Source organism: Scyliorhinus torazame, chromosome 19, assembly GCF_047496885.1.
Source record: "Scyliorhinus torazame isolate Kashiwa2021f chromosome 19, sScyTor2.1, whole genome shotgun sequence".
Lineage (NCBI taxonomy): Eukaryota > Metazoa > Chordata > Chondrichthyes > Carcharhiniformes > Scyliorhinidae > Scyliorhinus > Scyliorhinus torazame.
This window is the reverse complement of record NC_092725.1, coordinates 121349637-121372600: the sequence shown is the minus strand read 5'-3', so window position 1 is coordinate 121372600 and position 22964 is coordinate 121349637. Positions and strand designations below refer to the sequence as shown.

Here is a 22964-nt window from a genome sequence, read left to right as displayed (position 1 = left end):
GCCTGTGCCGTGGGGGCACTCTTTCCCTTCCGCCTTCGCCACGGTCTCCACCATGGCGGAGGCGGAAGAGACTCCCTCCACTTCGCATGCGTGGGAAGCTGTCAGCGGCCGCACACGCTCCTGCGCTTGCGCCGCCCGGAGATGTCATTTCCGCCAGCTGGCGGGGCGGAAATTCGTCCGGCGCCGACCTAGCCCCTCAAGGTTGGGGCTCGGCCCCCAAAGATGCGGAGCATTCCGCACCTTTGGGGTGGCGCGATGCCCGTCTGATTTGTGCCGTTTTGGGAGCCAGTCGGCGGACATCGCGCCGTTTCCGGAGAATTTCGCCCCAGATAGCTATCAGAATTACCAGAAATTTTAGTAGTTGGACAAAATACAAATAATCTGAGATATGCGGGTGACAATTGTAATTATCATAGAGGAAAATATTCAACATTCCTCCCATTGAATCCAAGGATGCAGTGGAGGCATTACTGATAAAACTTCTCTCGCGCTCTTATCTGCCGCAGTTCAGGTTTCTGTGTAGTACAGGAGCCTGGTGGACAACACAACAGTAATTATCTTTAAACTGTTGCAAAACAGATTGCAGGGTAACACCAAAGAAAAGGATGACACCGAGATGCAAAGTAATAGTGAAATTATAAGAAATAAAGCAAGTAGAATTATTTTCTTCACTTGGTAGCCTGATACCATCTGGTGGGAAAAGGAACCAAGAAAGGCATCAGGAAGAGCAAAACACTTGCGAAAGAAACCTTCACAAAAATGGCAGACCTCTTTAGCAATAAGAACATCTCTGTGAACATACAGAATGAGATTACTAAAATGCTACATCATGTCAATGTTACTGGATATAAAAGTTTGAATATGAGCAAGGCAATGAAGGTAAATTAAATGCAACAGAGATGTCGGGCTGGATTCTCCACTCCCCGATGCCAAAATCGCGTTTGGCGACAGGGTGGAGAATCCGTTTTGTCGCCAAAATTGGGAGCGATGCCGGTTTTTGTATTCTCCGCCCCTGAAAAGCAGCGGACCCTAGGAGTACGCCGCGCGATTATCCATGGCCTCAGGCCATTGCCTGAGGCCCACCCCGCGATGCTCCGTCCCCGACCAGCCAAGTTCCCGATGGCGTGGGTTACGTGTGCTCTCACCGTTCGTGAACTAAATGTAGTGGCTGCGGACTCATTCCGGGGCCGCCACAGTCGGGGGATGGCCAATCCGCGGGCAAGGGGGGCTTCATTTTTGGTTGGGGTCATTGTGGGGGGGCGGTCCGGGGCACGTGAGCGGCCGAAGGGGGGCACTACCTTTGTGGTCCGGGTCCGCGAGCTGAGTCCGCCATGGATCATGGCGCGGCCGCAGCAGGCCGCTGCCGTGCGCATGTATGGCCTCGGAACCAGAAGTGTCGAGGGCCGTATCGGCAGCTAGAGCTGCGAGCTCTACGCTGCCTCCCTGCAACCCCCAGCAAAACGGTGAATCGGTGGCCATTTTTACGCCAGCGTGGGGACTTAGTCTCCAAAACGGTGGGTAGCAGCCGGGTATCGGGAGAGTAGTAGAGCCAGCAATTGCAGCATTCCCGATCGCGGGAATTAACGCGCAATAGCCGCAGCAGCCAGCTTTAAATGCCTGCTGAGAGCGGCTTTAAAAATGGCGGTCGCGACCAGCTTAAAAAAATGAGGGCATACTGCGCATGCATGTCCGTGCATCAGTGCGCATGCGGCCGGGAGTGCTAGAACCTGAACCCGTGGTCAAAGTGCGATCGCGCATGGTGGCAGCTGACTGCATGGTGATCACCAATGATGAACAGGTCTATGACCTTGATCTGTTTTGCATCCCTAAACATTACTGTAATGATCTGGGGCGAGTATATATTCCTCATGGTTTAATCATGGACAGAACTGAACGTTTGGCAAGGGATATAATGAAAGCCATGGGAAATCGTCAGATCGTCGCCCTCTAGGTACTGAAGGGTGGCTAGAAGTTTTTTGCTGACCTTTTAGACTACATTAAAGCATTAAATCGAAACAGTGAGTCGTCAATCCCAATGAAGGTGGACTTCATCCGCTTGAAGAGTTACTGTCATGATTAGTCAACAGGGGAGCTATTCAGAGTTTAAGAACTGACGTACGAAATCCACGCCCACCTCCTATGAACCTGATTGGAGTGAAATCGTAAGGTTCAAGCAGGCCCACCTCTCGTATTAAAGGTAAGGGAAAATGGTGGGTCGCGAATGTCAGCCAGCGGGGTCATGAAGGTCGGCCAGCATGGGTCGCAAACGTCGGCCGGCGGGGTCCCGAAGGTTGGCCTGTTGGTAAAAGTGTCCCCGGAAAGAAAGTTTGGAAAATACTGTATTAGACTGATTGCTGGGATGAGGGGATTGGCAGATGAGGAGGTATTGAGTCGACAAGACCAAATTCTCTCAAGTTTAGAAGAATGAGAGATGATTGGTAAATTCTCCCCCAACGGCGCGATGTCCGCCGACTGGCGCCAAAACGGCGCCAATCAGACGGGCATCGCGCCAGCCCAAAGGTGCGGAATGCTCCGCAGCTTTGGGGGCCGAGCCCCAACATTGAGGGGCTAGGCCGACGCCGGAGGGATTTCCGCCCCGCCAGCTGGCGGAAATGGCGTTTGTTACCCCGCCAGCTGGCGCGGAAATGCAGCGCATGCGCGGGAGCATCAGCGGCTGCTGACAGTTTCCCGGCGCATGCACGGGAGCGTCAGCGGCCGCTGAAAGTTTCCCGCGCATGCGCAGTGGGGAGAGTCACTTCCGCCTCCACCATGGTGGAGGCCGTGGCGGAGGCGGAAGGGAAAGAGTGCTCCCACGGCACAGGCCCGCCCGCGGATCGGTGGGCCCCGATCGCGGGCCAGGCAACCGTGGGGGCACCCCCCGGGGTCAGATCGCCCCGCGCCCCCCCCCCCCAGGACCCCGGAGCCCGCCCACGCCGCCTGGTCCCGCCGGTAAATACCAGCTTTGATTTACGCCGGCGGGACAGGCAATTTCTGGGCGGGACTTCGGCCCATCCGGACCGGAGAATTGAGCAGGGGGTCACGCCAACAGGCGCGGCCCGATTCCCGCCCCCCGCCCAATCTCCGGTACCGGAGACTTCGGCGGGGGCGGGATTCACGGCGGCCAACGGCCATTCTCTGACCCGGCGGGGGGTCGGAGAATGACGCCCGATATTCAAACATATAAATTTATTTTGGGACTTTTTTTGTTGGGGGTAGAGGGAGGCTGGGTAAGGATATGGGACCTTTGCCCTGGTTGGGGAATCTAGAACTAAGGGTCACAGTCATAGATAATTTACCACTGAGATAAGGAAAATTTATTTCATACAAAGAATTGTGAATCTTTGGAATTCTCTACTCCAGAGAGCTAGGGACTTTTTTATTAGTTCAGGGGATGTGGGCATTGCTCGTTTGATCAGCATTTATTGCCCATCCCTAATTGCCCTTGAACTAAGTGACCATTTCAGAAGGCATTGCTGTGTGTTTGGAGTCACATGTCGGCCAGACCAGATGAGGACAGCAGATTTCCTTCCCTAAAGGACATTAATAATAACTTGTGTCAGAAGTAGGCTTACATTAGCACTGTAATGAAGTTACTGTGAAAATCCCCTAGTCGCCACGCAAAGGCGCCTGTTCAGCTACACTGAGGGAGAATTCAGAATGTCCAATTCACCTAACAAGCGCGTCTTTTAGGACTTGTAGGAGGAAACCCACGCAGACATGGGGAGAACTTGCACACTCCGCACAGACAGTGACCCAAGCCAGGTCCCTGGCCCTCTGAAGCAACAGTGTTAAACACTGTGCTGCATTAGTGAACCAGATTTGTTTTACGACAATCAACAATGGTTTCATGGACATCATTAGACTTTTAATTCCAGATTTGTATTGGATTCAGATTTCGCCATCTGCTGTGGTCGGATTCAAACCTGGCTCTCAAGACCAAGACTCTGGGTGTCTGATTACTAGTCCAATGGCAATACCTCTACATCCCCACCTCACTCATTGAATATATTCAAATTACAAACCAACAGATCTTTAGATGCTAAGTGAATTAGGGATATATTGTTTGTGAGGGAAGATGGAGGTGGGGAGGTTCCGTAACCACTACCCCTCCCCCCCCAGCCCCAAGTGTGTTTTCCAGCAGCAGAGGCGGCTCACCATTGACCGCTAGCAGGTTCTTCCGTCCTGCCAAAGTGAATGGCCATTTGAGTTGCTTACCGCTGCACTGCCAGGGAACCTGCTGTGGGAGCTTGCCTTTGGCTGAACCTGTCTTGCTGACAGAAAGACCCAGCCAGAGGTAAGATAGAAGATCAGGTGATCATTCTGAATGACCAAGGAGGCCCTAAGGATGTCGACTCCTGTTTTTTATGTTCTTTAAATAGCAGCAGACGAAAAAAATATCCCAGCTCCCTAATAACTAAGCTGTCTGCAAGGAGTGCAATTAGCACTGATAGCTAGGTGGGATTATGATGCAGTGGTTAGCACTGCTGCCTCAGAGCGCTGAGGACCCAGGTTCGATCCCAGGTCACTGTCCGTGTGGAGTTTGCACATTCTTCCCGAGTCTGCGTGGGTCTCACCCCCACAACCCAAAGATGTACAGAGTAGGTGAATTGGCCACGTTAAATTGTCCCTTAATTGGGGAAAAAAAAGAATTGGGTTCTCTGAATTTATTTTTCAAAAAGGCACTGGTAGTTCATCCTAAGTATTAAAATGAAACCCAAAGTATAATCAGTACTCCCAGTGACATCACCTGATGGATATAACACATGCCACCCTTTGCCAACTAAATTTATGAAACTTGAACGTTGCATTGATGTTCTAATGGCATCCCAACCAATAATGTTTACTGGTGTAGCATCACTCACTTCTTTACTATTGTACTCTGCGCATCCGTTTACAAAACCTAACTTGCCACTCATTTTTTTCACACCTGTTGGGACTCTTATTTTACCTTCTAATAAGAGTCGATAGTCTGGTTGATTGGAGGTGTCAAAATACAACTTTATTGCTAATTATTGAATAACTGAATCAAAACTTACAAATAAAATATCAAGCAATACAGAAAAAGGTCAACATGGCAAAAATCATAAAACATAAAGAAATCACTTTAACACACACAAACAGATAGATAATTCAAGAATTCAGGAACAAAGACCTCGATTATGAGGTCCTACTTTCAAGGGAATTCTTATCTCTGGTTTAACCCCTCATATACGCGCATTGGTTTCTAATTCTCAGCTGAGACCTGGTTTGTTTAAATGAATGTCTGGTACTTAAAGGATGATTTGTTCATCAAACATTGGACCTTACTTAAGATTGACTGGTGCCTATCAAAACTAGCATAGCGTCTACGTGCGCAGTCTCAGGAAAATTACTGGATATGTTTCTCACGCATTCCATGTTACACAGCTTGGCCAAGAGACCTTGCTGTAACTGATTAGTTGATTAGTCCGAGAACACCCTGAGTCCTGAATACACTGAAATGCAATGGCTAATTCATTATGTGAAATAATGACTGAAACAATGTCTGGATTCTCACAGTCAAGATACTGGAATATAATGGCTAATTCATTATGTGAAACAATGACTGGATTCCCACAGTCAAGACACTTTTAATAATTTTATCTTTCAGCTACATGCATTCAACTAGCACCTAAAACTATGAGTAAATCAATACTCAATCAACACCTTTATCAACATGTCCTCTCACTTTTCAAGATTTGTGTATATGAGCCTCTTAGTGTCTTTGCAGTTCATTTAAAGATCTACAAGTTAAGTTATATTTATTTTCATTCTTCCTCTAGAGATTTATTGCTTCATAGTTATCAGCATTAAATTTCATCCGACATCCTTCTGCACAATCTACTAGCCTGCCCATGTTCTCCCAAAATCATTTACAGGTTTCCTCACAGTCAACAACACTCCCTATTATTTATAATATCTTGTTTGATCTCACCGGTACTTATTTATGCCTTGCTGCAGATCATTAGTACTAAAGTTGTCAATGCTGACTTTATGGTACTAACTTGGCTCTGTAGCTTACTCTGGAAATAGAAAATCCAAGTTACTATCCACTGTGAAATTTTATGTTTCTTTCCGATTTTTTTCATGGGGCTCATGCACCCCTCCCGCAATTCCATAGCAGACTATTCATATGGAAACAGCAAAAAACATGGATTTACAAATCAGAATTTCGAATAGGCCTGCCCAATTTTAGGCCTCAAGCCTAATTTATGTGAAAATAGTGAGCTGCAGACACCTGCAAAGCATCTCCAAACAACTCGCCAATGGAGAACATTGGAATTTGAGGTTGCTGTGTTGAATGTAGATCAGGGAAGTCTTGGGAAAAAGTGGGAGATGACCAGGCAAAGGGGAAGTAGCCAGGAGGAGGGGGAGCAATAAGGACAAGGTGAGATTGACCAGTGGCCAGCAGAACCCTGTGCTTTAATGTGGAACAGTCATTAATTGAGTCTTTTTTGCTGACTATTCAGAGTTTTGAAAGAAGCCAGGAATCTACAAGCATCTCTGCTAATTAACATGTAATCAATTAAAAAATCTGATTTAAGAATTACCCTGTAATTCACATAAGGATGTGCATAAGATAAATGAGCTTCTCACTGACACTAGGATGTGTCTATTTACAGTAATTAGAATTTGTGGCCTGAAAAAAACAGTTGAGTTGCACATAACTTTGCCTTATCAGCAGAATAGGACATTGAGTGTTATGTGTTATAACACAAGCATCCTTATAAAAATAACTGTTTCTTGAAACAGTCTGGCAAGCAATCTCTGCTATTACCGTAGATTCGCCAGTTTGATATGCCAAGCCAAATTTACTTGGAAAGAAAAGGATTTTTGTAAATCTCAGCTCTTCAAACGCTTGCCACACAACAAAGGGGGAATGTTTAACCAGATGTTCTATAAGAAAAAATGGGTAGATGTCGCTTTAAGGAACAGCGCCTTTTCTGGGAATCACGCACAAATTGGCTGCCATGTTTCTTACATTACAACAGTAGCGACACTTACAAAGTGATTTGGGGTCTCTTGTTGTCATGCAGGTCGCTATGTAAATGCAAGTCTTTATTTTTCATTTGTTCCATAAGAATGTCATGTGACAGTACTTCAATAAAGTAATTCTTTAATTGAAATGAACAGAAAGATAAGGGAGACGTGGCATTTGTAATTTTGTTTAAAAGCACATTTTGTCTTGCAAGGACCAGCACATTGTCTTAAATTTGGCAAAACAAACGTCTTTTAGTACTTGCCGTTAATAGATACCTTATAAAGGATCATGGAAGAACTCACCCACCCTTCCTAAAGAAATCTGAAATAATCAAAATAAAATGTCCACAATCAAATCCACTAATATAGATAACTTGGCTCTGATAAAGAGTCATCCAGACTCAAAAGGTTTGCTCTGTTCTCTCTCCACAGATGTTGTCAGACCTATGAAGATTTTCCATCATTTTCTGTTTTTGTTAATGTAGATAACTTAAATTTAAGACTGGTCAGAAGTTCTATCTAAATTTGATCTATTTAGCTCAAGTAAGCTTCATTTCAATGTGTGGTATGATAATGTGGTGATTTTGTTACTCAACTACTAATCAAGAGACCTGGACTAATAACATAGAGAACAGGAGTTCAGACTAATCAATGACAGTTTGAGAATTTGAATTCAGAATTTTAATAATCTATAAAAAAAAAACACAAAGCTGTCAGATTGTCATTAAAATCAAACAGGTTCATTAATTGCTTTTAAAGAGGGAAACCTGCTGTTCTGACCTGGTCCAGTCAATGTGTGGCCTAATTGCCATACCAACATTGTTTACTTTAAACTGCCCCCTGAAGTGGGCACTCAGTTGTAAAATCCACTAGTGGTTCAAGGAGATGATCCACCATCATGTTTACAAGGTAGTTAGGAGTGGTTAATAATTGCTATCCTTGCCAGTAATGCCTAGATCCCAAGAATGAATTCAAGACATGAACCCAGAGATACCTGTTAGCAGTATTCATAGTTGAATGTTTAGCATGTTTGCTTGATGTTCCTTTGTTGTTCCAGTGAAGGTGTTAATGTGTTATCGGCTGTGTTAAAATTGTCGATAATGTTAGACCGTTAAAGACTTGTTTGGTGATATTTACCGATGTAATTTGTAAATTATAATGATGTTAATGTCTTTGCATCTGTTTGCTTTACAGTTCTAGGTGAAAACTAATTCAGATGAAGGCACTATGTAGATTTACTTTAACCTTAGAAAGTGAACAGACTGAATTTAGAAACAAATGGTGCAGCAATTTAACAGTGATTGGAATACTGCCCCATATTCTTGGAGATCACTTAGAAGTACAGTGCCTCTGTTCCATCATATTAATCAAACTTCAGTTTATTTTTGCCATGAATTTGCCAGATAAAGGATAATTTCTCTCTGTGTGCCCCTGAATCTCTGTGCAAGTAACTTCAACTTCTCTTGCACGTTGTAATTCTGATTTTGAACGGTTTTTGGCCATGGGGGTGGGGGGAGGGGAGGAGGAAAGGTTTCTAGCTACAGGGCAGAGGGAGGGGAGGGTTTGCTAGTAGGATGTGGTGTAGATATGACAGATCATCATTCTCGGTAGGGGAGGTAAATAAATAGCCAAACTGCACCCTACTCACTTTTTTAACCTAAAGCTAGATCTCAGAATATAACTTTTCTTTCACAATTTCCTGCAGCTGAATGCTTGCCATTACTGGTCCTGAAAAACAATTAGACACGCTGTATAAAATGTCTTTGGCACGCCTTAGGCTTCTTGGGAGCGATCATGTGCATTTTGTTACTGTGTATGTTTTTGTTGTCTTGTATTCATTTATCCCAACAGAGCACATCGAACGGCAGTCATGCATTATGTGAAAATACATTAACCTGCCAGTTTAATAAAAACTTTCCTGAATTTTTGCCAAATAGAATAGTGGATCAATTATTTAAAATGTAATTCATTTTCTTTAAACTCATATATTCATATTGATCTGGCACTAAAATTCAGGTAAAATAGGTTCCTATTTTGTACTTGTGTATGCAGAGCCTAAGTAATCTCAGATTTATCCTATAGAATATAATCCTAATTTGTAAAAGATAGTTTCTTTTGATGTTATTAAACTTGAAAAAGACATGAAGGGCTGAATTTATCTGGTACTTTTTAATTAGACTATTGTAACACCCAAAATATACTTCATTCAAGTCAAACAATAGTCAAACGGGGCGTTTATAGCTATTGTACATACCGCTATTTACGTAGGAAGGTAGAAGTCACTCTTATACCATAGAATTTTGAATGCCCTTTCTTCAAACATAGAAAGCTTACTATAGTCTGCATTAATATATTCAATACCTTCGTTTAAACTGTTGTTCATTAGGTTGTTGCAAGTAAGATGATGAAATGACAAATGTGAGGACATTAATGACTACAAAACAATTTCATCATGCTACCAAATCAGTTGATATTTCTGCTCGAAAACTTGCAGTTTAGTGACAAAAGTCGTGATCTACCGACTATTCACGTCGGTGGGATATTTTGGTCGCACGCGGGAAGTCCCGTTGACAACGGCAGGGTCAGTAAATCCCACTGGTAGGCCGCCTTCGCCACCGAAAAATTATCACGCTGCACCTGAACAGCAGCATGTGGGATCTACCCAGCTCGGAATGGCTTGCGAGATCTGATGCGATCTCACAAGACGTTGCGATGTAACTCCTGCCCGTTGTGGGTGAGACCAGCTTTTAGCAATCTGCATATTAGAGCGAGACAGCTCACATCAGTCTAATATGAATTTTCCTGAGCATTGGGAATCTATCCCCTTCGCCTCGGAGGGAACTCGGGTGAGTGCCGTTCAGCACTGGTCACCACAAAAAGGGACCAGATGGAACTGCACTTGTGGGGGTCTTGCAGGGGATCGGAGACCCCCAGGCCCCTTTGCAACTAGCTGACCTGTAAAGCTACCAAGTATTTTATCCAATGCATAACAATGTCCTTTGGGCAGGGTAGTACCCTGGCACTGCTGGTGCCACCCGGGCAGTGGCATCTGGGTGCCAGTCTAGCATTGCCAAGGTGCCCAACTGGCACTGCCAGGCTAACAAGTTTGCATTTCTTGTGTGGTGGCAATCGGGCCAGGGGTGCCCTGTGCAGGTGTTGGGGGGGGGGGGGGGTGCGGCACGGCCCGGGGACTCCCTGCTAGTGAGTTGGGTTTTTGGGTGGCGGGGGGGGGGGGGGTGGCTGCCACGGCTCTCGCTGGAAGCTCCAGAGATCGGGACGCCATTTTCAATTGGAGTACCAATCTCTCACTACACTGAGGAGTTCTGGTGAGCAGTGCTCCTCAGTGCTGAAAATGGGGCTATGTGCGGCCTTGGCCGCAGGTTACGTGCTGAGGCCCCCCTATCCAACCCGAATGCCGTTTGATAGCATTGTGTTTCTCGGCACTGCAAGTGCCAGAAAACATGCAGCTAAACATGCTCACAGTGGGACTTTGTTCCCATATATATATATTATATATTTGTTGTGCATTGAATAAAATACTTAGTAGCTTTACAGGTCAGCTAGTTGCAAAGACTTGGGCCGGAATTTAATGGTCCCAGAGACGGATTGGAAGGTGGAGACCCCAATCAGTTTCCAGAGGCCAATTGAGGCACTTAAATAGCTAATTAGGTAGAAAATGTGAAAAAGGAGAATTAAAAAAAAAAAATTTTAAATAACTAATTAGGACCTCATCGTCCAGCTTCCGTATTTGAATAGGGATCTGACTTCAGAAACAGAGCGACCCTCAGCCACCCACTCGGCAATAAGTTCCCCCAGCTTGCCAGGGCTCCTCTGCCTGGCCCCGGCAATTACTTTCATCCAGGGGCTCCTTCTGGTTAGCCTCTTTGCAGTGCCAGCAGTGACCACCACTCCCTGTGGTGTTCCCAGCCATTGATTGGCAGCTCTTGGAAGCACGATATCCACTTGATTCACAAAGGTTCGGTGGGAAATTGCCACCGATGGAGCTGGGATCCCTGTAGACAGCAGGGGGGCTGTCTAAGTGGGACTTAATCCCTACCAGGCTCCCAGTTTAGCCACCAGCCCTCCATGTGCTAGATTGTTCACGACCATTAAATTCCACCATTGGTCTACGTGACTGGTTGTGGTACAGTAAAAAGAACAGAAATTAATTATACAAGAAATAAAACTTTCAACAAATAGTACTGCTGCAGAATTATGGTGGTTTGGAAACTTCTTATGTTTTCTGAAGGTTATACATAATATTCCATTATTGCACTAGGAAATGGATCACTTTGATGTTTTAGGCAGAATGTGACATTACTCATTTGTGCCATGTATTGGTGAATGGAATCTAATTATTGGGCACTATATATAAGGTTGAGTTTATTTCAATATTATATTATTTCCAGATAATTTACTCAAAATTGTGCATTTCTATAAGTCAAAATTGAGACGAGCACATTAGACTTATTATGTTGTGCTTGTTTCTCTTTCGGTTTTCTAGTCTTCACTTCCTGCCAGAGTTGGATGCAGAAGTACTGAATGGTGGCCGGGTTCAACTCATGGTAAGAACTTGCCTCCAGCTCTCAACCAGTTTAGTGCACACACAATTCTATATGGATGAACTTTAATACTAAGGTGATGTGCATTTTCATTGTTAACCTGAAATGCAGTTTTCTTCTAAAAATGTTAGGCCCTACACTTATTACATTTATTAAAGTACATATAACATATATTGAGATTATCTACTGTGTTCTATATATCTTAATACTTCTGCTGTTTTTGCAGACTTTGATATAGAAAGAAAGACTTACACTAGATCCACTAGGAGGTTTCTAGTTAGCATCTATGCAAAGATTAACTTCCAGAATGTTAGCGCAAGCATTTTTAACTGTTTAACTGTTTTAAAAGTTGTGGAATAATTTTGAATAAGCTGCAATGAACTAATAATGAATAACTGTCTTCCCATAGAGTTACAGTAAATAGATGCTATTTTTAAACAATTTTCACTTCAATTAATATTAAATGATTTGCATGCAGAGCAAATAATTTACTTTTGCTTTGTTACCTCAGGCAAGTCATGTAGGCAGAGAATGCTCAGACTTGGACGTTGTCTCCGTAACCAGTGGTAGTACCATAAACCAACCAAATGGTGGATTTAATTATCGTCACTGGCACTCATCGGGATCTACAAGTAAGTCAGAATTCTGCATTCTTTGAACTTGCCATTTGTGTCTGAATTGTTGAAATGGTACAGATGTTGGAATTTTAATGTTTCAGTCATTGCCCGCAAACTATATCATTTCTATCATTTAATGATAGTGTAGCTTAAATTATAACTATAATGCAAGTGCTGTAATATATTTTTATTTCACCAGATATTAGAAATCCATAACTTGTGTGTTGCACCTAAGGTGAAAGATGGAAGTGCATTACAGGATTCTACTAATGTAGCTCATAAGACAAAAAGGAGATGGTTCTTCGAAAATTATGTTCTACTAAGCTCGTTAATTCTACTCACATGATGTCCTGCATATTCTGGAGCTGTACATTTGTTTAATGCTTAGTTCTGTTCAAGTTTATATTATATCTATTTCAGTTGTTTATGATGAGAACAGCCATTTTGATTTGGCATTCTGACAGGATACAGAACTTTTCCTGAATGTCTTTGAATGAACCTCATTTGCCAACTTTGGACACCAATCCTCATTATTCATATTCAAGATTAGAGCACAGAAAGTTATCATTGTGTTACAACTATAACAGAGGTTCAACACTAAATCTTAAAGAGATTTATTTTAAAAATGTATACATAGGCAATTAATTTGCACTTTCTAATGAAGAATGTCTTAGTCCTATATGATGGTACTAACCAAGAAAGAGCAGAATGTCCAACCAGGCCAAGTTGGAATATCTTCTTTTATTCCACAAGCAGCTGTTGCTTTGTTTCTCAGCCCGAACCAACAGATTATATCCTGTTAAACATGATTCTATTGGATGTTGTTTGCATTATATTTTTATCCTGTTTCGAAGGCCAGTACATTCTGAATAGCCAAAAGGAGGAGTTAAATTCAACAAATTGGCCAATGAATCTGCCAAGCCAGTTTTGTAGGTGTAAATGATTCCTAAACATCCAGTATGGTAGAATGGCCACACTTGCATTGCCTCGTGTGTTAGTAAAAGCTCCAGAACTGAAGAGGCATTCAGGACCTACGCCTGAACAAACATTAGCCACCTTCCATATGCAAATATGGATTTTAAAAAATAAATTTAGAGTACCCAATTTTTTTTTCCAATTAAGGGCAATTTAGCGTGGCCAATCCACCTACCTGCAAATCTTTGGGTTGTGAGGATGAGACCCATGCAGATACAGGAGAATGTGCAAACTCCACATGGACAGTGACCCAGGGCCAGGATCGAACCCCGGGTTGTCAGTGTTGTGAGGCATCAGTGCTAACTACTGCGCTACTATGCCACCCTGCATATATAGATCTAATGCCTGTCAGAGGACTCCTTCCTGAAATTGAGCTGCCCTGAACACGCCTAGCAAATGGTCTGCTGCTCTCAGAAACAACGGTTTTCATTTATTTGGCACCTTTAACATAGTCTACCTGCAAACTTTCAAGGTCTGCTGGAGGTTGGCACCATAAAGGTAGGCTTTGTGAAAACAAAATGCAGAGTGGTAAAGGGTACTGCAGTTGATGTTGTGTACTTGGATTTTCAAAAGGCGTTTGACATAGTGCTACATAATAAACATGTAAGCAAAATGAAATCTCATGGGCTTAAAAGGGCAGTGGTAGTAAAGATACAGAATTAGCCAAGGGGCAGAAAGAAGAGAGTAGTGATGAATGGTTGTTTTTCAAATTGGAGACAATTATGCAGTGGCGTCCCCAGGGGTCCCTATTAGAATGGCTGCTCATTTTTAAATATTTTTTTAAAAGATCTTTTTATTGCCATTTCTCACATTTATAAACAATTGCTCATTTTGAAATATGCTGGGCATAATTTCAAAGTTTGCATTTGATGCCAAACTTGGAAATGTAGTGACCAATGAGGAGAATAAGATCAGATTTCAGGAGGACATGGACAAACTGGTAAAATAGATTGACATGTGACAGATGCAGTTTGACATAATTAAGTGTGAAATTATATATTTTGGTAGGAAGAATGAGAAGAGGCAAAGTTAATTAAGGGGTACAATTTTAAAGAGGGTGGAAAAACAAGAGAGAGCACGGATGTATCTACACAAATTCTTGAAAATGTTAAGAAGGCTGTTTTTAAAAAGGATGGAATCCATGGCTTTATTAATAGAGGAATAAAGCACAAATAAAGGAAATAATGCTAAACATTTAGAACACACATGTTAGGCCTCAGCTGGAGCATTGTTTTCTGGGCACCACACGTAGGATGTCAAGGAGAGGGTGCAGCAAGGATTTATTAAAATAGTGTCAGGGGTGAGTGACTTCAGTCATATGGAGAGACTGGAGAAGCTGGGTTGCTCCAAAGAGCCTTTGATTGAGGTGTTCAAAACCAGGAATGTTCTTTATAGAATAAAAAAGCTATTTCTTTTTTTCAAAAACATTTTATTAAGGCATTTGTAATTTTCTAATAATAACAATAACAACAACAGAAAAGAAATTGAATCCAAATATAAACGTAGTACATACAACATTTCCATCCCTAACAAGTCCCTCCTACCCTTAAGAGAAAATAGCCTATTTCTCCGCCCCCCCTTTTGATTTTTGCCTCTGCTGACAGTTAATTTTCCCCGAAGAAGTCGACAAACGGCTGCCACCTCTGGACGAACCCTAGCGTTGACCCTCTTTGGGCAAATTTGATTTTCTCAAAACTGAGAAACCCAGCCATGTTGCTAACCCAGATCTCTGATTTTGGGGGCTTCGAGTCCCTCCATGCTAACAATATCTATCTCCGGGCTACCAGAGAGGCAAAGCTCCCTGGATTTCCGGATCTTCCGACACTCCAAAAATCGGCACCTCTGGACTCAGCACCAGCCATGTTTTAGTACCGTGGACATGACATCTGCAAAATCCTGCCAGAATCCTCTAAACTTCGGGCATGCCCAAAACATATGGACATGATTTGCTGACCCCCCTGCACACCTCTACCACACAAACTTGCTCATCCAGGCCACCGTCATGTGTGCCCGGTGAACTACCTTCTTGAATTGTATCAGGCTAAGCCTGACACATGATGAGGATGTGTTAACTCTGCTCAAAGCATCCACCCACAGACCCGCCTCTATCTCTCCCCCTAGCTCTTCCCACTTGCCCTTTAGCTCCTCTATCTGAGTTACCTCCGACTCCATAAGCTCTTTGTAGATGTCCGATACCTTCCCCTCTCCCACCCTCGTTCTGGACACTACCCTGTCCTGTATCCCCCGTGGTGGTAGGAGCGGAAAGGTCGAAACCTGCCTTTTTCAAAAAAGTCCCGTACCTGCAGATACCTGAATCCATTTCCTGCTGGCAGTTCAAATTTTTCCTCTAAATCCTTCAAGCAAAGGAAGCTTCCATCTATGAATGGATCCCCCAGCCTCTCAATCCCTGCTCTCTGCCATCTCCGAAACCATTCATCCAGCCTTCCTGGTACAAATCGATGGTTATTGCAAATCGGGGCCCAGACCGATGCTCCCTCCACTCTCATATGTTTCCTCCACTGCCCCCAGACTCTCAGGGCCACCACTACCACCGACCGGGCTTGTGGAGTACCAGGCCGGCGTGAAAACAAACTATTTCTAATGCCATAAGAATCAGTTAGCAGAGAATACAGATTTAAGCTAATTGTCAAAAGAACTAGAGGTGACCTGAGGGAACATCCTTTTACACTACAAGGTTCTTGTAAACTTCTTATGCACGACCTGATAGGGTGGTGGAAGCAGATTCAATAGTAGCATTCAAAAGAAAATTTAATAAATATTTGATGGGGAAAATTGTACCAAAATATGAAGAAGGAGCAGCAGGATGGGATTAATTGGATGGCTGTAACAAAGCACAGACCTCCTTCAATGCTGCATCCTTCTCTGTAATAGTTTTTAACAAGCACAAAGTCAGGGAAAGTGATGGGAGAGGCTGCAGAAGTAAAGAGGAAAGAACTAAAGGGAAGGTCTACAATAGGTTGGAAGGCAAGAATTAATAAATGATCAAAGGGATGATGGTGCAAGGCAAAAGGGATGAGAAACAAAAATGAGTCTAGATGAGCTGTAAATGACTAAAGTAGAATCACCTGATCTCCACAAAATAAGAAATGGAAAAACATGGTTATAATTGAATTTGATAAGTATCTAATTTAAAATTTTTGAGTCCTATCAGTCTTTATTTTGCTAGTTTCCACTTAGCTAGCCTCATCAATGTTTGGACAAGAGAATTCTAAATTTCCACTACCCTTTATGTGAAGAGGTTCTTCCTGACATACCCCTGAACAAACAACTGCTAATCTTAACTCCCCTTGTTCTGGGCTAACCCTCCAGAAGAAATTATTTATCTTATCTACCCAACAAATCCTTTAATCAAGTTAAACACGTCAATTGTATTGCACTTAATCTTCTATACTCAAAGGGGTACACGTCTAGTTCATGTAACCTATCCTCATAATTGAACCCTTTTTGCCCTGGTATCATTCAGGTAAATGTGAGCTGCATCCCCTCCAAGGCATCTTTTTTTAGGTATGCTGTCCAGAATGAATGCAATACTCCAGATGTGATCTACCAGAGCTTTATATCACTGTAGCATAACTTCCACTTATTTATACTCCACTTTCCTCAAGATGAAAGCAAACATTCCATTCAGCTTTTTAATTCCATTTTTACCTGTCCACTGTTTTTTTAGTTATTTCTATACATGAACCACTAAATATTTTTGTCTGATTAATGCTTTGGGGAATTTTCTTACTTTAAATTTGCTACATAAATGAAAATTGTTGTTAAGATTAAAGTATAGATGATGGGTTTGAGAAAGAAAGTATTTGGTTGTCCCTTTCATCAGTCCTGCAAGCTCATACTTGCAGAAAAAATCAAAGTAAAGAAAGTGGAAAATTAGACAAAAGGGAATAGAATATGCTGGTATTGGGCTCTGCTTCATGGCAATGGTGTATGAGGCTGAATAAAAAGGAAATGAATTAAATATTGTAATAAATATTTAAAGCCTGATGCAACTATTTGCCTCTTGGGTTAGCTTTAACAAATCTGTAAACGATTGTAAACAGGTTATGGATTTGTTAAAAACGGTAGAAAATTTGGAGTTAGAAATGAAAATTTTGTTAAGCCTGGAATAGAAATTATGCGGTTACATTATGAATATGTTCATGTTCTGGTCAGTATTTCTAGCAACATTGTGAATAACTTTGCTGAATATATTTGTGACAACAGCAGTGCATATGACTAGCTAGAACCACAACATTTTGGTGGTGTATTTGGGGGGGGAGGGGGGGGGGGGTTAAATGTATCTTTTCACCAACAGAACTTCAAAGGCTACATCCAAAGAATTATTTGGGAGGGGAATAAAAATTTCAGTTGTGCTTACTCGATGCAGATTTTGTCAGCACAAATGGTACAACCTTCTTAATACACCAGGTGTTTATGGATCTTTTTTAACGGCATACAAATATGTAGACTAAGATCTGAGATTGCTTATGTGCTTTTTTTCCTGAAGTATCCGAGAAAATTGCAGCTGTAAATGTTTGAAGAGGTCATTCCACGGACACAGAAAAAAACTTAGGCATGACAGGAAATAGCAAGCGACCTATTTTAAAAGAAAGCTGCCCTTCTGAGAAGGATTTTCCTGAAGGTCTTGCATGACAAAGATACTACATAGGGAGAAGGGTATAGGCCATCTCCGTGTCCATATTAAATAGGCAGCACAAATATGATAATCTCATTTTTGAAGTGTTCATTTGGCTCTTTCCTTGGTCCAGACAAATTGGTTTTGATTTTGGCTTTACTTAAATCCATAGAAAAGTTATGGTGTGCTTTATTTGCTAGCTTGTGGATTTCAAATGATGGTACTCATTGCTCTGGCATTTTTAAGTGGTGTGTTTTATGATAAAATGGGTTGCTAGATGTGTTGGATATGTCAGTGTCGGTACCGGCTAACATAACTCAAGATAAATGTGTTGTAATTTTTCAAGCCACCGTACTGAAATTACGGGGTTATTTTTAATCTTGGAAGATTTCTAAAAGTTATCCCCTTGAAATAAAACAAATTTTCTTCTGGTTTAATGATGTGTTTGCCAGACCAGAGTTTTTTGTTATATAAATTAAGGGACTGGAAAACACAAGGTGTCTTTGTTAACAAGTCTTTTAAAATAGTATTCTTTGCAATATTCATACCAAAGTTATCCATAGAATCTGATATAATGCCACTAATTCCAACTGACCATATCATTGTCCAGAACAGTTTGCGTAGTTGATCATCTTGCTTTCATAAAATGGAAATAAATCAAGTTTAGGCCTGCGAACAAAGCCAGCTTATTTGGACATTGTGCCACTGGTTAAAATGCTAAGGTACCTAAATCAGAGAGAGATATATCTATGGTACTATGTACATTCTTCAAATTGGGCAGCAGCATTACCAAATAATGTGTGCTAAACGTGCAAGCTGTTTTATGATTTATATTAGATTCTGAGAAATTGTATCGGTAATTGGTACACTCTATTTTTCATATTATAATTGTTTATTTCATTTTTATTTATTATTTAGACAATGTATTTCCATTTTTATCCTAAAAGTAGAAGCCACTGTACCATTGAAAACTGACTCCAAACCTTTGAAGCAAGAGCGCATATCTTTCCGAAACAACCGTGTTCGGCTCAGCACAGGGTGGGGAAGTGGGAAGAAGCGAGGAAAAACTTTGTAATTGTTTTCTGCCTTCTGGCAGTGACAGGTAAAGGTCAATGGATGTGTATGTGATCATAAAGTCGATATCATTAAAGTTTAAAGGTTTTAGCATGTGTTTTACTCTGGTCATATTGCAATTTAAAACCCATTTATAAATGTGGCCATTTTCATTCAACGAGAAAAATTATTATTGTTTAACTGATCTCTTGAAAATGATGGTTAGTGATGTCAATTGCATTATAGAATGACTGTTAACTGTTATGTCTCCTTTGCTTTATTATACATTGATTACTGTAAATTTGCAATCTCTACCAGTGATTTTCACATAGACAATAAAAGCAAATATTTATAACGAGCATGCAACTGAGTAATTCTTTATGCACTAACTTCTTAACACTGAGAAAGCCCCATTGACAGAACAGACCCCGAATGCTGATCAACATGCTATCTCTGAATATTTAAAATAAGGTAATCCTTTTAAAATAATTTATGAAGGGCAATTGTATAATAAATACATTGGTCCCCATAGTTACATTTTACAAGTATAAAGGATGCATAATGACTGCTACATGACTGGGTGAATTACAAGATCTATCACACCTGAAATAACCTATTAATGTGCCACTATCAGTGCATCCTTAACCTTTCATATAGTATGAACTGTTATTACAATTCAATGCATTTTACACCTGAATCAAAACTTGCAGCTTTCTTAATATAGCTTTCCTCTAATCTGCCTGGAAAGAGCCTCTTGTATTCAATACTTTCATTATACATATGTAGTTGTTTTAAACAAATCTTTAGTAGTCTCGGGTACCACTTTAGAGGAGCTCTTGATGGCTAAATTTGAAACTGTCTGCAGATGATTGAAACAAATGGCTTGCATGCTCTTTTTATGCATAACCTTTCGATCTCCAGGTTAATTTTCTAATGAATTGAGTTTGTTATTATGCAGTTTATGTTCGTGGTTTAGTTTTTTTAAACTAATTTATAAATGTGTACTGATGGTGCAGATATGCAATATTTTGAACTTAAACATTGTTTAATTGCGTGCTTTGTTTGAACAGAAACAACGTTGAATATCTGCTTGAAATCCAGAGCCATTCTCGAACAGTCTGTGCATGTGTTTTTTAATGTAACATTCTAAGAACCGAAAATGACATAAATATGACGTTGATTTCTTCAATTGCAGCGAACAAACAACCATTAGGTTTAATAGTGGTTGGTATAATCTTCCTCTGAGATAAATGTCTTTAAAATTCCCATCAGCAAATGTGAGAGAATTTGTCATGATTTGCATTGACATATATTCATCGGCCTTGTGCACATTTAAATTTGGACATTAAAAATAAACAATACTTATGGGAGGAATAAAAATTGATACCCTGATGCTGAAGAGTGACCTTGTTTTTGTAAATTCTTTGATTATAAAGAGAGAGCTTGTGATTTACAGTAGTACACGAGCCGTGCTGTAAAACACTTTGGTACTCAGATGATGTCAGTAGCGAACATGAACCTGGAACAAGGAATGGAAAATAAGCATGAAAGTTTACAAGATGCTGGTCTCGGCCCAAAGTAAAGAACTCCACACCTCAGTGTGCCTCGCCATTCACAGTGTGACGAGACATGTACACTTTGTGCAGTCAGGGGCCATCGGGCTCTCCCAAAGTCAATCTAAAGTAATTTCACAAAGTGTCCAGTGTGTCTCGGTGGACTACCTAAGCACCTTTTTTTCCCCATGTGGCTTCCCACTTAAACAGGAATGACTCTGCGCTTGGCGCAATATCTCAGCAGTGAAATTGCACCGCCAGAATTGCAGTAATCTGTCTGTTCTTTGTACAGATACTGACTGACCAACCTTACATTTCTAATATTTATATATGTGTTTTTATTTTGTGTTGGACCTTCTAGCAGGGGAGCCTGAGCACCTTCCCGTCAACGCACGACCAGGTCTTGACCCCTCTGCGTTGTATTTCCATTAACCCCTGGGTTACGTTGCTCTGGTCTCAAGTTGATGTGTCCCTTGCAACAGCTCTGCACCGACGTGGAATTACTCGGAAGAGACATGGCGCCAGTTTGGAACATTCTGCCATGGTTACTTTCCACTCCTGTTTCCTGATGGCAAACTCTTGAGACCATTCCGCACATGTCTTGTGACGCAACGTATTATTCATCTGAAATAGATTGTTTGTGTGAGGCAAATTAATCACGGGTGAATTAAAATGAATCGTGTGCCTGTATGAATCCCCCACCCGCGTTTCTATTTCTTCCCGACACGTTTCTCCGCACCAATGTCCACTCGTCTTGAGACGTGTTGGCCTGCCTCGAATAACTAAACGTCGCTTCAAAATTGAATTGTTCAAATTCAAATTTATATTCTTGCATCGCAGCGAATGAGTTGCTGTTTGGTCTAAGTTCTGAATTCTCCTTCCCGACTGACGCAGAAGACGATCCACTTCGAAAACACAAGTGTAGCAATCTAAGGATTACATTTGGTTGCAAAAGCGTTCAGGCGGTTCTCGTTCGATCTCGCAAACCACACCGAGAAATCAGAAGAGAAACTCGCTACTCTTGCATCTGGTCTCAAGTGGGCAAACGGCCGCCAGCAACGGCATCACTGATGTCGCAGTGGGAGCGCAGTTCTATAAATCTGCAGGATGATTTACGATCTGCTTGCATCTTCACTAAATTGGCGCAGTTTCAAGATAAAGATGGCTCGCGTTGTCAGAAACATGCAAATGAAATATAGACGAGCGATGGTTTGGAATCCTTGGGGTCTTGTTCAGCCTGGACCAGACTGATCCCGATCTGATCTCAGTATTGCCATTCGGGCCACTTCAGGGATCTCCAATATTGTAGTATTTTCGTTGCTTTAACCCGTTTACAGTGGATTGTTGATCAGATCTATTCAGTCTGTGTTTTCGGGCAGTTTTTATGTGAAACGTTGACCATTGTGTGTGTGTGTCACAATGAAATCCTACTCATCATGTCAGTGCTTGTGGAATCCGGCTTTTAAACATGCACCCAATTCCTGAGAGAAAATGTATTTCAATCAAATAAACACATCATTTCGGGTGAAGAGGAAGTTACTTGTAATTTATTTGTAACCACCGAATTTCCACAGCTCCAACGCGCCAGCTGGCAAATATCGGCGCTCTTTCTTTTAAAGCGCTTTTTTTATGACACCAGATAGAAGGTGGGTGGATAGCACAATATCTCAGAAGCCGATTCAAACAGGGCACAACATTAATATCATCTTCGCAAAAGTGCGGATCATGTTTTTATTTACCTGGCGAGAAAGCCATCAAGGTCGTGTTCAGTTTCCATTTCGAGATTGCCACAATTACCTGGCGTCAGGCGCACTCTCTTACACAAGCAAAGCCACCCTTCGCTTCATATGCAGAACCACAGAGAATTGAAGAGTTATCCGTTTCAGAGTAAACTCAATTGACAGAAGGGAGCTCAATATCCAGCGATGCTTTCAGGGGGAGTTAGGAAGGAGCGCGGGAAGTTACATTTTCATTTTAGGCCTTATGGGAAAAAAAAGTTTACCTTTTAATAATGTTTTCCCCTTTAAGAATACTTTCTGCTTCGTATGTAGCAAACTTTCGCTTGTTAGCGCAGTAACGTGTTTATGTTCCCGCTAACGTTTTTGTGAAATAAATTCACCGGGGAGATAATAAAAATATACGTTTGTAACGAACAGGCATTTCGTGTTCACGTCCAAAGCACCACAATATATCCCATTTCCGACTGCATTTGTTTTGGAGGTGATCTCTGAGCAAATACATCAAGTGTGGGCAACAAATGCCTGTATTTCAGTACTTCACGATGCAGAGAGGACTCAGCAAATTGTGCAATTGTCCCTTTATTAATGCCTTTGCAGTTCCTCCCCCCGTGTATGGATTATAGAGAATTACGTGAATTGCATGGCTTTGGGTGGGGGGGGGGGGGGGGGGAGAGAAATGGAGGACGTAGACAATTTAAATTCAGTCAGGTAACATTGCTCGTCACTTATTAGGACCCGACTGAATAAATTCACAGTGAAAGGAACAAATATCAATTTTCTAGGTCGATGGTTGATATGTTTATTGATGTAGGTGAATTAGCTGGGAA

General features: G+C 41.9%; 1 protein-coding gene across 9 annotated transcripts in view; it reads left to right on the top strand.

Moving 5' to 3' along the window:
* Positions 1-21927, top strand: part of lrriq1 (leucine-rich repeats and IQ motif containing 1) — a 278411-nt gene extending 256484 nt beyond the window's left edge. For 5 of the 9 annotated variants that reach the window (XM_072485136.1, XM_072485138.1, XM_072485132.1 and 2 more), the window contains 3 exons: positions 11504-11564; positions 12073-12193; positions 18740-19203. In XM_072485136.1, coding sequence (XP_072341237.1) covers positions 11504-11564; positions 12073-12193; positions 18740-18867 — 310 coding nt within the window. In that variant the 3' untranslated portion in view covers positions 18868-19203. Of the gene's footprint in view, positions 1-11503; positions 11565-12072; positions 12194-18710; positions 19204-19915; positions 20727-20759 lie in introns of those variants that run through there. The other 4 variants (XM_072485134.1, XM_072485135.1, XM_072485137.1 and 1 more) reach the window with 4 other exon arrangements.
* Positions 21928-22964: the final 1037 nt, after the last annotated feature.